At 39.5% G+C, this 18097-nt stretch overlaps 1 protein-coding gene across 2 annotated transcripts in view; it reads left to right on the top strand.

Moving 5' to 3' along the window:
• Nucleotides 1–3664: 3664 nt before the first annotated feature.
• RAB3B (RAB3B, member RAS oncogene family) overlaps nucleotides 3665–18097 on the top strand; it is a 59673-nt gene continuing 45240 nt past the window's right edge. The window contains exons 1-2 of one of the 2 annotated variants that reach the window (XM_087960266.1): nucleotides 3665–3732; nucleotides 15614–15841. In XM_087960266.1, coding sequence (XP_087816392.1) covers nucleotides 15614–15841 — 228 coding nt within the window. In that variant the 5' untranslated portion in view covers nucleotides 3665–3732. Of the gene's footprint in view, nucleotides 3733–4235; nucleotides 4589–15613; nucleotides 15842–18097 lie in introns of those variants that run through there. The other variant, XM_026665856.2, reaches the window with a different exon arrangement.

Raw genomic sequence — 18097 nt, 5'->3', positions numbered from 1 at the left:
AAAAAAGCCACCAGTTACCAAAACTAAAGTAACCACATTAGTGTAAACTACCTATTGAGGTCAAGAGTGGTATTACTTGGAGAATAATAAGCTTATGGAAATGAATGGAATCTTGAAGTCTTGATTTTGATGTGTGTAGCAAATTTTAATATTTCTAGAACAGGTTTATTCAAGATAGGTTAGAATTTTTTTTAAAAAAAACAGCTGCTTTAAAACATATCAGTCATGCCTGGTTGTAGATATGTAGCTTATCTCTACTTCAGTGGACTAACTGGTATAAAAAAAAATTCTTGGGAGGGTCTGTTTAAGAATTGAAAGAGAAGGGGCTGGTGGAGCTTTGGAGAAGAAAACTTTCATATGTGGGCCAGGACTAAAATACAACCTGGTTAGTCAGCTTTAGTGAAAGCCTGAAAAGGATATCATACTGAACCAAAATCAGCTGGCCATATTTTAACCTAGAGTGTTGACTAATGTATGGCTGATTGGGCTATAGGTACCCAGAAAATTGAGTTAATGTAACAAGCAATAGAATTGTTTAACCATGGTTTATACCATACATTAACCATAGTTAAGTATGCCATGCAAGCATGTTCTATAGTAAAGCTAAGATTACTACCAGGGAAACTTAAAAAGATGGAAATAGGCTTTGAAGCAGTTTTGGTTCAAAGCCATTCAGGACAAGAATATTCTTTACTTGCCACCAGATGGCGGAATCAACCTTAGACATTGCAATTCCGGTACACATTTTAAACTAGGGGTCACCAACCTTTTGGACCTCAGGAACCAACAAACTCATAATTTTAAATTTGTGGACCACTAATATGAATTTTGACTGACAGTGGCTTGCTGACATTTTCCCAGGGTCTTTGCAGAAAGCAGCAGAGATCCTGGGAAAAATCTCCAAAAAAGTCTGCAGGAAAATTCCCCACCCGGTTTTCCTACTGATCAATCATTCTTTATTTGGATTGCAGGATACTGTCTCCAGGTCCGTTCTCGGGGAGGGGGGGGGAGAGAGAAACTTTTGGCTTCATGCAAGGAAAGCAGCAGAAGCAGCAGAAGTCTTTCTTTCTCCCCTCCAAACTCCACCAGAAATGAGTCTTTGTGAGACTTGTCACACTGGTGCAGCCTCTTGGAGCAGGATGCCTTGCAGGGTCCCAAAGACTCATTTCTGGCAGAGTTTAGGGGAGAGAAAGAAAGACTTTTCTGCTTTCCTTGTGTGCAGCCAAAAACAGAAGAAGAAAGAAGCAGAAAGAAGCTACCTGGTGGCCAAGCCAGACACGTGGGGCGAGTGGGGCAAGTTCCACCCCTCTACCCTTCCCCTCACTAGCTCATGTTGTTAGCAATGCAAGTGACGCAAGCCTTGTGTTCCCACGGGCCATGTGGGCGGCACAGCCTTGTGTTCCTGCGCAGCCTGGATTAATTGCTTTGGGGGTAATTTCTCTGTGGACCACCAAAATTTTCTTGTGGACCACCAGTGGTCCCCGGCCCACTGGTTGGCGACCACTGTTTTAAACAGCAAATCTATTTTTGGGGTCTTACATGACTGTAAGTGTTTCAAATAAATTCATTTATTAATTGAATACAACACGGATAATTTACTGGTTTGTTTCATCTACAAACAGGTGGGAAACTGTGGGGAAACAGAATTAAGATTAAAGGGAAGGTGCTTCCCCAGGACATTTTGAATACAAGAAACAGCTGAGAACTTCTTTCACACAAAATAGTTTTCAATTTATGGCCACCATTGAGCCGGAAATTTCCGTTGCTAAGCAAGGCAGTTGTTAAGTGAGTTTTGCCCACTTTATGACCTTTTTGTCATGGTTGTTAAGTGTGTTGTGCCATTGTTAAGATAATCCGGCTTCCCCCACCGACCTTTTGTGTCAGAAGTTGGCTGGGGAGGTTACGAATGGTGGTCACATGACCCCAGAAGAGTGCAGCTGTCTTGAAGCACCTGGATTTTGATCACGTGACCATGGGAATGATGCAACGGTTGTAAGTGGGCAAAACAATCACAAGTCACTTTTTTCAGTGGGTTGTAATGTTGAACAATCACTAAACGAATGGTTGTAAGTGGAGGACCACCTATACTACTTTGGGGTCAAGCATTCTCCCCCTAATTTGGATGGGAAAAACTTTTAAATTGTATTTGTTGTTAGATGTTATATTACAAATCCTTGCTAAAATGTTGGAAATACTGTATTTTCACAGCTCTCTGAGGGGTCTCAAATCACTCAGATCAATACCTTTCTTTAACTGTATTTGCAAAAAGGGAAATCGTCCTGAATACATGATGATGGGTATATTATATTTGTGTGCATTTTATATGTGTGGGTATTTATTTACACATGCTGTACATTCCCCTTACTTGAAAAGTCACATCCTCTGGTTTTTAGAAGCCATTATCTTAAGTTTTACCTCAGGGGTTTGATGGGAACATCTAATTCTCTTTTAATCTGCTCAGAACTGAGTTTCTTTCACTATGTAAAAGCTGTGTGGCTAGCTTGAGCAAAAAAAAAAAACCATTAAACCCACCTGAAATAATTGGGAATGTGCAAAACAGGTAGAACCTCATTCAGTAATTGTGTTCTCATAAGACATGTGTAAAAGTAAAATCAGAATCTGGCCTATCCAGGGCACAGCACCTATTTGCATGGTTATCAGATGTGAGAAGCTGATCATGAGGGGAAAGACTGAGAGCTGTGCTTTATGTAAGACTTTTTTTTTTCCTGATCTGTGGTTATGTGGAAGAACTCTAATCACTCCTATTAAGTGTGGATTGTGACTTGAATGGGCACTGGTGGAACAGCACATCCGTTTTACTGCCCTGAGCATTGCAAGGTATCTTTGAAGCAGCTGCCCCTGACTAGCCACAGGACACTTAGCATCCCTTAGAGCAGGGGTGGGCAACTATGGCCCTTTTATGAATTATGGACTTCAACTCCCAGAATTCCTGAGCAAGCCATGCTTGCTCAGGAATTCTGGGAGTTGAAGTCCATAATTCATAAAAGGGCCATAGTTGCCCACCCTGCCTTAGAGACACACACACAAAACTCTCTGCTACTGCTTGGTTGTGTGCAGTGCACCCCAAATTCTTGTTGCTGGAATCCAACCTGAACTCCCCCTACTGGATTCTGTTGAGGTAATTCCCTGTAAGGAGAATGAGCGCATACAGGGAGACGTAGTGAGAGAAGTATTGAATAATATACACACAGCACACAGATACACTGTACAGTTAATGTAGGTTTTTACGTTCAATAAACGTTTAAGCAAAGTCCACACACAGTCCAAGTCATTCACCGGTAAAGGAGTCCGTGTTCAGTCCAGGGATAATACGAATATCAAAGTCCAGTATCCAAAAACAGTTCAGTAACAGACTTACATCAAATCCAAGAATAACAGTCAATAGGGAAAAATGGAGGAATGGCAACTCTTTCCAACAGAAGGAAAACAGAGACTCACTCACTTCACTGAGACTATCTTCTGTTAGTCTCACTAACACAACCCAGGTTTCTGGCTCCATCTTATGGCCATTTGCAGAAACACACCCAATTGCAGTTTTTGCATTCTCTTAAAGAGACAGTATTAAAATGTCTATCCTGGTTTATATATTTCCATCCCAAATAGCTGTTAGGTGACTCACATTCCTAACAGATTCCATACTCCCTCACATTTGGCAGTCCAGCAAACCTGAGGGCCCAGGCCTCAAATTCATTCAGTTGGTACTAAACAGAGGTAAGGGAAATTGTGGGGGAAATTGCGTGTGTAATGTATTTATTATATTAACTTCATTGCTATTGGACTGTTTGTTTCCTGCATAGTGGAACTGCATTGAATGGAGAAGAGAAGACTGCTAGTTTGACAGTCCCCTCGAGACCAGATGGGCAGTACACAGATCAATCCAATAAATGGATAGACAGATTAGATAGATTAGATATACCGATAGATGATCGATAGATCGATGATAGGTAGGTAGATAGATAGCTAGATAGATAGCTAGATAGATAGATAGAGATAGATGAATAGATAGATAGATAGATAGATAGATAGATAGATAGATAGATAGATAGATAGATAGATAGATAGATAGATAGATAGATAGATAGATAGATAGATAGATACGGATGGACAAACAGGCAGGTGATAGAAAGAAGGAAGGAAGGAAGGCCAAGGATGCCAGGATTACATCTGAAAGGGGGTTACTCAGCCTGCTTTTTGGACTCAGCAGAACAGGTCAAATCAGAAAGGAAGCGCCCTGGCTGGGTTCGCACCACAGGCTCGTCCGTGGTGAGTTATGTGGTGGTGGGATCTACAATCCTTGTGAGAAAAAGGCCAACCTGGCCCCCAAAAGCCCCCTGTTTATTTCTCCCGCTGGGGGAAGAGAGCGGGGGCGGCCTGCGGTAGCTCCGCCCCGACGGCCGTCTCCTTCACGGGCGCGGAGAAGCTGCTGTCGATGTGTTGCTAAGCTGGACACGCGCTCGCCTCGGCCAGACGCCCGTTCGGCTCGATCCCGGCTGAACGCCCAACCTGCGCCGCCGCCGCCGCCTCGTTGATCTCGGGCGAGGAGCGGTTCCATCCCCTGCGCGCAAAGGTAAGAGCGCGCCGCGTTCCGCTCCCACCAAACTTTCTCGGTTCCCGGCCGAGGTAGGGAGGCTGCCTTCCCACCGCGATCGGCCGGCAACAGCAGGAACTGTCCGTGGTATCGCAGTGTGAAAGGACAGCTTGGAAATAGCTGAAGAGGCAGCAGCTGATAACTCGCTATGAGAAGAAATAAGGGACGGGACGGTCTTTCTTCAAGATCCGTGTCTCTCTTGGCTAAGTGGAAGTTCTCTCGAATTAGCCCAGGGAACTGGGCTCAGGGATGAACTTTAAAAAGAGCCGGCCGTAGGAGTGCCTCTGAGAACACGCAGAGTGCCTCAAAGCTACTTACTTCCTCTTTCTGGAATGGCAGGGAGACAGGGATCTTTCCAGTTTAAATATTTGATTTCCAGAACCGGCTTTTATTTTTTTTAGGCTCATTATTTAGTGAGATCCAATATAGTATATTCGGCTACCTGAAGATGTGATGTCAAAGTTAAGAGAAGCATTGAAATCCCCATCCTTACTTACTAGCCCATTCAGTGGGCATGGTAGAGTGAATCCAATTAAATACTGTTAAGAAATTAGTTCATTTTAAAGAGTATCCAGTGGATTATTGCCCATTAATGCTTCATTTTTCTATTTTGGAAAATGAATCAGGTATAAACTAACAAGCAGCAACCAAAAGTGGCTGATCCAATTCCATTTCTCTGTTGGCTGTTGTCCAGCCTCTCTGTAGGGTACCAGATTCTCTGAAGGGATTGTGCGTTGCCATTTTCATTATCATTTTAGAATCATTTTTTATAGTTTGATACCATCCAGACATATTGGGTAAGGTAGTCTGTGCCCATTGAAAAAGGGGGTGATAAGATTGGAAAGCACCAAGCTGAAGGCTATTTTATTTTTCAAATAGGCTGTTTTGGTTGTAACAGTCATCATTATTAGTATTTGTAATATTACACTTACCATTCAGATCTTTGTTGGTTCTTGATTTCTCAAGATGGAAGTGACTCACCCCTGGATTTCATTTTTTTTAAAAAAAGAACAGTTTAGCACTACATTTGAAATGATTGATTGCTATAATTCCTGATATCACTTATCCTTGAATCACTTGAATGGGGCCTTATTTGTTTTTCAAAACAGGTTATGTATTCTGTGCAGAAACTTTAAATCCCATTCATAAATTATATGTTCTGTGCATTTTAATGATTTGTGTAAATATGCAAGGTTCAATGAAAAAATGACGTAATATGGATATGCTGAACAGCAGTAGTGAAAATTGATCCTAAGAGTAAAGCATGAGTTGACATCCTGAAATAATGCATAGGAGGTTTACCATATTAAAATTGAAATGATAGTAGAATTTCTGAAGAAGGGAGGACCTCTTTGCAGAGTTCTGAAATAAAGGGTATGTGTATTAACATGAATGTAGCATTCTATATACAATTTAGTATGTCTGTGACTGTGACAGAATTTGAAATTTCATAACTGAGACTGAATTCCTTATGAGAAAAGAGTAAACAAGTGAAAGATGGAAGCCTTCCAGCATCTCAAAGGAAGGGGAATATGAAGAATGTGGTATAGTAGATAAAACCCTAGTTGGACAAGCAGGGGCTTTACAATGTATTCCTGGTAACCAACATGATTTGTGCTTATGTTTATGTACTGTTTATATATATGCTTATGTATTTATATATGCTTATATACTGTTCATAGAAAGTCATCCTGTCTGACAAAAATCTCATATTTCAATTCAGAGCAATGGATTTCAACATTCACAGTAATTCTGTTTATCTGGTTTAAGCCTCGGTTTGTTGACTTTTATTCATCCCATAATTATATATACATGCCTGATCTAATTCTCCATTTTATCCATGAGATTAAATGAATAGAAAGAGAGAGATTGATAAATGACACTTTTTGCATAGACACATTTACAACTCTTCAGCAAAAGCCATCTTCATGGCCTCTTCCAATGTAGTTTATGCGGATGAAAAGGAAAGGAGGCAAAATAAGACCCAGAAGTCAATGACCAGGCAGTAAAACAGACTCTTCCTGCCATAACATTAAGGTTCTCAATCATTTCCTAAGTTACTCAGAAGAATAAGATGGCTGATGATATCAATATCATATATCAATATCATATACCTCTTAGTTGTTTTAATATACAAACACATTCCAGTTACATTAATAATAGTTTAGAACTGAAATATTTCATAACACTAAAGGTCTTGTATATGTTGGCATTTTATGAAAATATTGGGTTAGATCTCGGATGATGTCGAGAAGAACACCATAAACTGGACTGTTACCGTCCAAACCAGCAAAAGGGGAAGGAGGTGTTTCCTATGTTCCTCTTCAACCTGCTGTGTTGCCTAGAAATCTGTTCGATGTAATTGGTGACACTTCTGCAGAAAAGTGGCAGTTTGCAGCAAGGCAGAGGGAAAAAGAAATAGATGAAAACTAGAAGCTTCTGCCTTTTATGCAGAAGGAAGAAATAGCCCAACCTATCAAAAGCAACACCGATGGAGATAGAACAGGATGATGAATGAATGGATGAACCTGGATGAATACAAATCACCTGCACCAGATAGTTTACATCCCAAAATTTTGAAGGACTGGTAGATGTAATATCAGAGACATTGAATATGTAATATTTCAATATGTAATATTTCAAGTTCATGTTTCACAGGGGAAAGGACTGGAAATGTAACAATGTGCTTCCAATGTACAAAAAGGGGGGGAAATGAATCCAGAAAATTATAGGCCATCAGCTTAATATCAATATCTAGGAAAATCCTGAAAAAGATAATGAAGCAAGGGATTTGTGAGCACCTAGAAGGTGATTAGTAATAGCCAACATGGGTTTGTTAAAAATAGATCATACCAGACAAACCTTACATGATATTGATAAAGCAACCAAATTAGTGGACCAGCGAAATGTTGTGGACATAATATAGTTAGAATTCATCAGCACATTTGATAAAGTAGACCACAACCTACTTCTTGGTAAGAGAGAACAATATGGGATAGACCAGGGGTGTCAAACTTGCATCATCATGGCATTGTCACATACATATCAGGACTTTTTTTCTCTTCACTAAATCAGGTGTGGCCGTGGCCAGCGTGTAACGCATCCAGCCTGCAGGCTGTGAGTTTGACATCCCTGAGATAGACAGTACCAACACAATTGGATGACCACCCACACTCAGCAGTTAGTCCTCAATGGAATTACATCTACCTGGAGGGTAGCATGCGGTGGGGTACCACAAGGTTCTGCCTTGGGCCCAGTAGTTTTCAACATCTTCATAAATGGTCAATATGAGAGAACAGAAGGGGAACCCATCAAATTTGCAGATGACACCAAGGTGGGGGTGGGTGGGGAATAGCTAATACTTTAGAAGATAGGCTCAATATCCAGAAGGGTCTTGACAGACTTGAACACTGGGCCTTACCCAACAAAATGCAATTCATTGGAGAGAAAAGTAAGGTCCTTCACCTAGGCAGGAAAAACCAAATGAATAGGTATAGAATAGGTGGCACTGTGTAGTAACTGTGAGAGAGATCTAGGTGTCTTAAGGGACCATCACTTAAGTATGAGCCAAAAGTGTGCTGATACAGATACAGATTAACAGAGTTGGAAGGGACCTTGTAGGTCATCCAATCCAACCCCTCACCCAAACAGACCCGACACAATTTTTGACAGATGGCAGTCCAGTCTCTTCTTGAAAGTTTCCAGTGATGAAGCTCCCACAACTTCTGAAGGAAAGCTGTTCCATTGGTTGATTATTCTCACTGTCAGAAAATTTCTCCTTATTTCCAAGTTGAATGTCTTCTTGTTCAGTTTCCATCCATTATTCCTTGTCTGGCCTTCAGGTGCTTTGGAAAATAGCTTGACCCCCTCCTCTCTTTGGCAGCCCCTCAAATTTTGGAAGACTGCTATCATGTCTCCCCTGGTCCTTCTCTCCACTAGACTAGCCATGCTCAGTTCCTGCAACTGTTCATCATATGTTTTAGCTTCCAGTCCCCTCATCATCTTGGTTGCTCTTCTCTGCACTCTTTCTAGAGTCTCAACATCTTTTTTATAGTGTGGTGACCAAAACTGGATGCTGCAGCAGCTGCACAGTCCTAAGATTTACCAATAAAGAGATAGTGTCAAGATAAAGAGAAGTGATAGTATTGCTTTACACTGCACTCCTGAGATCACACTTGGAATACTGCATCCAGTTCTGGTCACCTTGATGCAAAAAAAGTGTTGAGACCCTGGAAAGTGTGCCAAGAAGAGCAAGAGATAAAGGATCTGGAGGATAAATCATATGGTGAACAGTTGAGTGACCTAGTTATGTCCAACCTATCAAAGAGAAAGAACACAGGGGGAACATGAAAACTGTCTTCCGTTACTTGAGGGGTTTGTCACAAAGAAGAGGTGATTGACTTGTTCTCTGGGACACCGGAGATGTAATAGGTGGAAACTTATCAAAGAGAGAGTAAGTTCCCGCTTACTTTCTTGTAAGTAACAAGAACTGTGGATGTTCAGGACGGAGAATATTTCTACAGATTATATGTCATCAGTTTGCTGTTGATTCTTGGGGACTACATAAATCTTATCACTTGTCTTCAAGAACTGTTAGTCTAGAGTACAGTAACTCATAATAAAGTGTTAAATTAGATTTTAACTTTTGAATAAAATGTGTTTATATAAAAAGGAGTTAACTTGGATTGCCATGAATGATGGTAAGTCATGCAATTTACTAATCCATTTTGTCTGGCAATTATGAAAAGGCTATAATTGATCTCCCTAAACTTGGTTATAAAGAAGCATAGGGGTCACCACGAAGTAAGCTATTTCTATATGAATGAATGTGATGCAGTCATTTTTGCTGTGTAAGCAGTTCCTACAAGAGTTTCCTGTGAATATAAAAATATTTTAAAGTATTGTTCAATGAGCAAAAATGTTTATGGCTTCCACATATATATTAAGAGGGTTCCCCTCCCCCACTTTTAGTATCCACTCCTGTTTTAAAGATGGGACATGGCATTTTTGTTGATAAGCATTCAGGGTCCCTAAAAATGCAGTGCTACTCTAGATTAGTAGTTTTTCCTCCCTAAGAAACAGTGAGGCTTAAGGATATTGGAATAACCAAAGTATGTATTCTTTCTAAAAAAAAAAAATCTATATAAGTATTTTCTACTTTCAACACTTATTTATTCATCTTGTTCCTCAGGGGAAAAAAGGGCTCCTTGATTAATTTACAATCCTAATTGCAAGATGGTCTTGTAATCTGAAGGCCTGAAGCAAAAAAAAGGGGGGGGAGGGATGGGGGGAAATGAGCTTAGGCCCTTGTCATAAGGAAACAGCGATTACAACCTTTCCTTAGGAGAAAAAGAATCTGGTATCGCTAGTTTTTCAGCAGGAATAATAGAACAACCCAGGTTCCTATCTAATCTCCTTCTGCCACAGCCTAATGAAATACTTCCTATCTTATCAACAGTATCTTCTATAGAAATACCAATAACTCCTAAAATCTCCCAAAATGCAGAATCCTAAAATGATGTATTACTATCAGATTAAATTTCTTAACGGTATGCTATTCTAGGGTCAGCCTGTTAGTTTTTCTGCAGACTGCTTTTTATTTACAGTGCATTCTATCTAGTCATGAGCTCTGCAAGAGACAACACACAAGGGTCACAGCACACCCACCCACTCACATACCTTTGAAATGATTGTGTTCATCATCCCCTTGTAGGTGCAATATTCCTTCAATAAATACATTTAGCCAAAGCCAAAATAGGATTTATGGGCTTCATTTGATTTCCAGCTCTGATTTGGCTCTGACCTCTTTACTATTGCCTTTTTTTTTTTTTTGGCTTCTACTTAGGCAGGTGTGAAGAGCAAAAGTGCTTTATTTGCTTAGAACAAGAGAAATGGGTTGTCACATTGGAAATGGTACCCTCAGTGTAATTTGTTTACACTAGCTGCCCCAAATTTATTGTGCTTTTTATGACTCAGTTGTAGAACAAATGGTCTGATCAGTAGTTTATTTCTCTGATAACATTTTTAAAGCTGAAATGTATATCTAATGAAATGGCTCTTACAAGCCGGAAATTGGGAGGTTGTTCTGTGTGCTGAATATGAATAGGAAAACCAAAGGGCAGATCTACACTTTCTGCTTGCACCACTGTCCGTGCCAGCCAGCCATTTTTTGTGTGTGGGCAGGAACAGATGATGTCATCTTCCATCCAATTCTAGCCTATCACAAAATGCAACTATTGCCTGTATTTTAAAATGCTGGTTCAGAACTGCTGCTTTCCATCCTAAGCCTTCTTCAGCCATTCCAAGGGGATGGTTTGCGGCACTTCTTTCTGATCTAGTGACCACCCCAGGTCCAGTTGTCTAGAAGGCCTGGCACATCCCCACTATTTTAAAAATTATGTTGTGGTTGATCCAATAATGGTCCATTAAATAATTTTTCCTCGCCCTCCATTTTCCCCTCCCCCTAGAAGTTCATTGCTCCAATCAACTCTGATATCTCCCAGTGAGACGCTTTTGGTTGCTACCAAACTAAGCATGACCTTCTTGCTTTCCTACCTCTTTATATCCTGTTTCCCCCAAAATAAAACCCAACTGGAAAATAAGCCCTAGCATGATTTTTCAGGATGCTCATAATATAAGTCCTACCCCAAAAATAAGCCCCAGTTAAGATAATCAGATGGATGCATTTGGTATTGTATTTCCACAAAACTAAGACCTGACTGTAAAATAAACCCTAACACATCTTTTGGAGCAAAAATTAATATAAAACCCAGTCTTATTTTGAGGGAAACATGGGTAGTACTGCAAAGGGGGCATGGTTACTCACTGGTTAAAGACACTAAGCTTGTCAGCTGGAAAGCTGGCAGGCTGGGTTCACAACCCAAGCGCTGCACAACAAAGTGAGCTCCTTACACTTGTCCAAGCTTCTGCCACCCTATCAGTTTGAAAGCATGCAAATGCAAGTAGATAAATAGGTATCATTTCAGTGGGAAGATGACAGCATTCCATGACTCTCAACGTATAGTCATGCTGTCCACGTGACCATGGAAGTATCTTCAGGCAAGGCTGACTCCCTCAGCTAAGAAACGGAGGTGAGCACCCCCCCCCCCAGTTGGACATGTCTGTACAGAGGAGACCTTTATAATACTGCAAAGCTTCACTTCCCCCACCCGCATTCCTTTTTTAAAAAATGTGAAGATGCAACATAGAATCATTGGAACTAAGCTACAAGTCTCAGTGAATGTGAAACACTGGCCCTATAAAACTGCATCTATCTGTAAATCTAGATGGCAGTTTGTCTCATGTCAAACTGCAAGCTGAGGGCATACCAGTCTAGTATCTGATATTTTTTTTAATATGAACAATGCTGCGCTTCAGTGGTTAGATGGCTTTGATATTAGTATTTGAACTCAAATCTTTTTAACATTTATATTTTATTGTGTTTTATTAACCTAAGTGAAATGTTAATATATATTGTTAGTCCATGTATGATATGCCATAATCTAAAATAAATAAATCCAGATGGCCCAGACTCTGTTAGCCTCTTGTAAAGAGCAGGCTGATCTCCCGCCCAGACCTTTGGGCTAAGTCAACTCTATTGGCTGATTTGTTTGGTTCTAATCCTAGGATTAGAAGTGCAATGTTCTTGGATCTCACACGTAGGTTTATCTTTATTTGTTGCTTCTGGTTATTATTGATATTGTTTTATATCAGGTGTTTTTGTTTAACTTTTAATCCTTTAATATTCCGGTACTTAGAGACACAGCATTGTGAGATGGGCATCTATATACATTGTTAAAATGAGACATAATAAAACAATAAATATTCTTAACTCCTTGCAGACTATATTATGCATGGCTCCAAGCACAATAGATTCTATGTATTTGATTAGCTGTTATATGAGGTAATTGTTTCCAGCCAGGAAACAATACTACATATTTTAAAAAGCAGACCTTCTAGTTATATCCTTGTCATAAATAATTTGCAATAATGTGTAAGCATCAGATGATTTTTTCCCCCTGTACTTTTAGCATATGTTTGCCAAAATGATCTTTAGAAGAACTCACTGTACAACACTTTTATTATACTGGCATTTACCTATATACAATATTTATATCACACATTTCCATGAAAAATTCAAGATGGATAAATTCCTAAGAGATTTGCCGTCATTTTCATGTACTTTTTGATTTTATGATTACATTGCTAAGAAAAACATTCACATTATACACCTTGCAGAGTCCTCTTGCAGTGAAACTGACAATTATTTTTTATTTAATCAATTCGTAAAGCTGCACATCTCAACAAGTGACATAATAACGGAGAAGCCACTGTTATCAGATCCAGTGAATTTCCCAATGGGGAAATATACAAGGAACAATTAAGGACCCAAATGCCAGGGTTAAACTGAGTAGATAATAGAAAGCACCACTTTACAGGGGAACTGTTTCTTTTACTCATAAGAAAAATTACCAAATGAGTCTCCCATAAGTCAGTTTTATGGGATTTCCACTATCAAATTTTGAAGGTGACTTTTTTTTTTCTTATATTAAATGAGGAAATATCTGTTTTATCATACGTCAGGAAGTAGCAGAGACAATCAACACACAACTAGGTAAGGAGATCTTAAGCTTTATAATAACATTAGCAGGCTGATGTAAAGAGAAACATAAAAGCATAACATACCAAGCAAGATAATCTCACCAGCTGTTGGAAGCCCCAGTGAAGAGACCACAAAGGCCAGGTCCTGCACTGTGCTAAGCACTCAGGCCTGTTCCGAAGTTCAAATGACCTTATTAAGTTCTGGCACCAAGCAACATAACCCTACTTCCATGGTAATGAGACTGCAGGATCTGACCTTGACTGGATAGGGCATAACTCTCAAACAAGGGTTCTGAGAACATAGCTGATAAGCCAGTAGTAATCTAAACAATCTACAGCTGTGTGAAGATTCCCTCCCTTTTCCCTCACTCATGAAGCAAGAATGAAAAACAAGCAGGTTGGCTCAGAATGAACTCTAAACTTCTAGAATGTTCTTAATACAAAGGAGAAATCAAAATATGTCACTAAACTCCTTTATACAATAATACAATGGTCTTCCAGATCGCCACTACACCATCTCATATCTTTCTGACTTAGGGAAAAGAGTATCAAAATATTAAAAACACTAATAGGATAGCAGGGTCACTATGGCAGTGACATATATGTCACACTTAGGGTTGACACCCAAGTAGGCATCTATTCACTTTCATTGTTGTTCAATAAACACCACAGCAATTAACTCAATCTGGAAGTCAGGTGACCCCATTTAACCTTGGCAACGCCTTGGCTGTTTTTTTTTCTTTCTCCTTGTAAAATGTTTGCCAATTACTTACTTTTAATAATAAATTCACTTCAGTTCATATACACATCTAACTGTAGGCAGGATTAATCATCTTATATGTTAGCAATTCATAATTCATCCTAGTGACAGGGGGAAAACAGCATACATGGAAGAGAGTAAACTTCATTTCTAAGGCATTCACAGCTTATCTGGATAACTTTTTATAAATATGCGGCATCAGCATTTGCACATAAGGAAGGTTAAATCCAAACACTGGCATTTTTAGAATTAGATTTGCTGAAATCAATGGGGCCTCTATCTAAATTAAAGTTCTGCTGATGGAAAGGAATCTCATCTAAGAGTGTCACCTTACAAAATAGATCAGATCTGGAAAGCAACTCAACAGGAAGACTAGTACTCTATTCCAGAATTCCCCAACTTTCCAGCTTTGTGGACCGGTGGGAAAGGGTGAGAGAGGGGATGGTTTCACATGAGTGGCCAGCAAGCATGTATGTGCAGTTCCATTTGAGTGAGTGACATGCACGTGTGCCTGCCATTCATGCAAATGGAACATGAGTGCACATACTTGCCTGCTGCTCGTGTAAGTGGGGATTGTTGAGATAATTCCCCGTTAGGAGAATGAGCGCATACAGGGAGACGTATTGAGAGTAGTGTTTGAATAATACACACACAGAACACAGATACACTTTACAGTAAATGTAGGGTTTTACTTTCGATAAAGGTTTAAGCAAAGTTCAGAAAAACAGTCCAAAGTCATTCACAGGTAAAATCAGTCAGTTTTCAGTCCAGGGATAATCCAATAACAAAGTCCAGTGTCAAAAACAGTTCAGTATCAGACTTACATCAAATCCAAGAATATTAGTCAATTAGGAAAAATGGAGGAACGTCAGTACTCTCCAACAGAAGGAAACAGAGACTCACTGAGACTTCTGAAACTAAGACTGATAACCCAGGTTTCTGGCTCCATCTTATGGCCATTTGAGAAACCATACCCAATTACACTTTTAGGATTCTGTTAAAGTTACAGTATTAAAATGTCTATCCTGGTTTATATATTTCCAGCCCAAATAGCTGGTAGGTGACTTACATTCCTAACAGGGATGCACATGCACACACTTACCCACTTGCTTGCTATTTCTGTGGCAAACAGCTCACAGCCCACTAGTGGGCTGAAGCCCAGAGGTTGGGGACCCATGCTCTATTCTATTGAGATAAACAATACTACTACAATTTTGCAATTCTGATTGTGCTTTGGTTTCCCTCCCTCTTACACTACATTGAGTTAGGATGAGCCATTCTAAATTTCTTCTTAATGGCTATCTGTTTTCCCAGGACTTAAGGTATGCATCTGTATCTTTTGTTTACATAACAATTTCTGAATATGTCTTTCCAGCCATCTCCCTAACTTTCTACAGAAAAAAAAAGTCAAATCATGTTCATGTTCAAGAAAAACACATGGATACATTTATGAAGTCACAGCAAGAGTCAAGATTGCCTCTGAAGAATATTTCACCTTTTTAATTTGAAACCTGCATTAATTTAGATTATCAGAATTGGAAGAGACCTTGTACGTCATTTAATCCATAAATACTTGATGGATATGTCTAAGCTGAAATAAATAACTATCCTTATTTAGTCTATAATGCTTTTGTTTTCTTTAGATGGCTTCGGTAACAGATGCTAGATATGGACCCAAGGATGTTTCAGACCAGAACTTTGATTATATGTTCAAGCTCCTGATCATTGGCAACAGTAGTGTGGGCAAGACTTCCTTCCTCTTCAGATACGCTGATGACACTTTCACACCTGCCTTTGTCAGTACAGTGGGAATTGACTTCAAAGTGAAGACTGTTTACAGGAATGACAAGAGGGTAAAACTGCAGATTTGGGTGAGTACCCATGATTCTCGCATCATTTACTCTGGGCACAGATTTAAAGGGTTATTATCAGTATAATTTCCAGATTATTCCTTGATTGTGGGAAAGCAAGTTTTATTTGCTTGCCTGCATTTTATTTGGACAGAAGGCTGAAGCTACAGTATGTTCATTGCTTGTTATTGCAGAGGATGGGCAACCTTTAAATATCAAATAATTGCACTTAACATTTTTTGAGCATCTGGGTTCTACAGTGAGCAATGGATGTGCCTTGAATTTTCTTGGTTAATTTTCCTTAGGTTTTTGGAAGGAGTTATATGAATTCTATATTCTTTAGTACTTTATTATAAGCAGATGCATTCAGTATTTCTTTCTGGATATTTCCTAAATCAGGGGTCCCCAAACTTGGCAACTTTAAGACTTGTGGACTTCAACTCCCAGAATTCTGGAAGTTGAAGTCCACAAGTCTTAAAGTTGCCAAGTTTGGGGACCTCTGTCCTAAATAAAGCAGTGTGCTTTATTTACTTACTTGTACATTGCATTTAGACAATGATGTTAACACATTGTAAAATAGGAAAGGCACTATCCTAAAGGTGCTTTTTTCAAAAGGCAACTTGACTTTGTTTTTCCTTGAAGATGTTTTGCTTCTCATCCAAGAAGCTTTTTTAATTTTGGGACTGAACAACTGAAGAAGCTTCTTGGATGAGAAATGAACCCTCTTCAAGGAAAGCAAAGCCCAGTTGCCTTTTGGAAAAAGCACCGTTGGGACAACCATGGCCTGGATGACTGAGACTCTCCATAGACAGTAGAGGCACTAGTTACTTTTCCCTGTGATTCTTCTTGTCTACTTACTGATTGTAGCATTGTGGTTGAGCCCACACAGTGAAAGGCTGGAGATCTCCAAGTTCCTCTCCTAGAAACCTTCTGGGTCTCTTCACTATAGCTCTGTCTTCTGCCAAGTTGTGATATTTTGGAAGTTCTCCATCTGTTTTTCAGGGAGATGCCATTATCTGCCATTACCTTAACTTTGCATGTGGAAGAGACAGGAGTCACACAATCTGTCTTACTGGCAAATAAAAGGGGGAAAATGATAGAAAATATGCTCCATAGTGCCTTTCCTACAAAACGATCAATGTAGACAAAATAACACAGGATTGCCAGAATTACAGACTTCATAGAAAAAAGTTAAACAAGAACATGCACAAGAATATGTAAAGTTCTGAGCAGATCCCAGGGTGATGGTGATTTGACCCTTGTTTACAAATAACCCTGAGGTGCCGATGTGCAATATGCACGAGATACCAATATAGACGGCATAAAAGTATCAGTAAATAAATGAATAAAATATAGTACATACAGTATACAAGATCTAAATTGGTAGAAACAATGATCATCAGAGGAACAAACTTAGAGGAAAAGTAATTAAACTTAATGCCACTCTCAGCAAACATTATCCAGTTCTTCTATAAAAAAAAATAGAAGACTCTCAGCACAGATATTATATGTGTGCCGATTTATTACATGGATAAATTCTTTTTCCTACAAATTCCAACTTTAATCTGAGAAAGAAGGAGAATCTCAGCTCTTTCCCACTCCCCACTTCAACACAAAGCTTCTTTCTCTTTTTCTCCATAAGGTTTGCAGAGGGCCTTGGGTAATCTGTCTTTGTATGTGTGACTCAGGACATACAATTTTCTATGTACAGATGCCTGTGGAGATTCTTAGTCATTCCAGGTCATAGTTGTCTCAAAAGTGGTTTTTTTTTTCAAAAGGCAACTAGGCTGTCTTTTCCTTGAGGAAGAAGGAGAAAACTGCCAGTACCTATCCATCCCTCGCATCACAACTGATAAAGCATCTGGGATGAGAAGCAAAACTTTTTCTTCTTCTTCCTCAAGGAAAAAAAAAACAGTCCAGTTGCCTTTTGAAAAACTACTTTTGAGTTTTCATGTACAGATTTAGATCCCCTGTGTGAGATGAATGAATATACTGGAGATATCTAAGCCTATCTGGCAACAAAAAAATGGCAAACAGGCTTCAGGTTTGTGAAAGCAGGCTCACTATTCACAACAACGAACAACCTCCACAGACTGGCAGGTGTTGCAAAATAGGCTTCTCAGTGAAATGTCATTATGTTATATAATTATGTTATAATTCCCCCATCAAGGAGCCAGGCTGATGCAGTGGTTAGAATGCAGTATTGCAGGCTAACTCGGCCAGGAGTTTGATCCTCACCGGGTCAAGGTTGACTCAGCCTTCCATCCATCCAAGATT

This window comes from Notechis scutatus, chromosome 3 (assembly GCF_049901735.1).
Source record: "Notechis scutatus isolate UNSWTSFEM ecotype Mainland chromosome 3, rNotScu1.2, whole genome shotgun sequence".
Classification (NCBI taxonomy): Eukaryota; Metazoa; Chordata; class Lepidosauria; order Squamata; family Elapidae; genus Notechis; species Notechis scutatus.
This window is presented reverse-complemented; position numbering and strand designations above follow the sequence as displayed.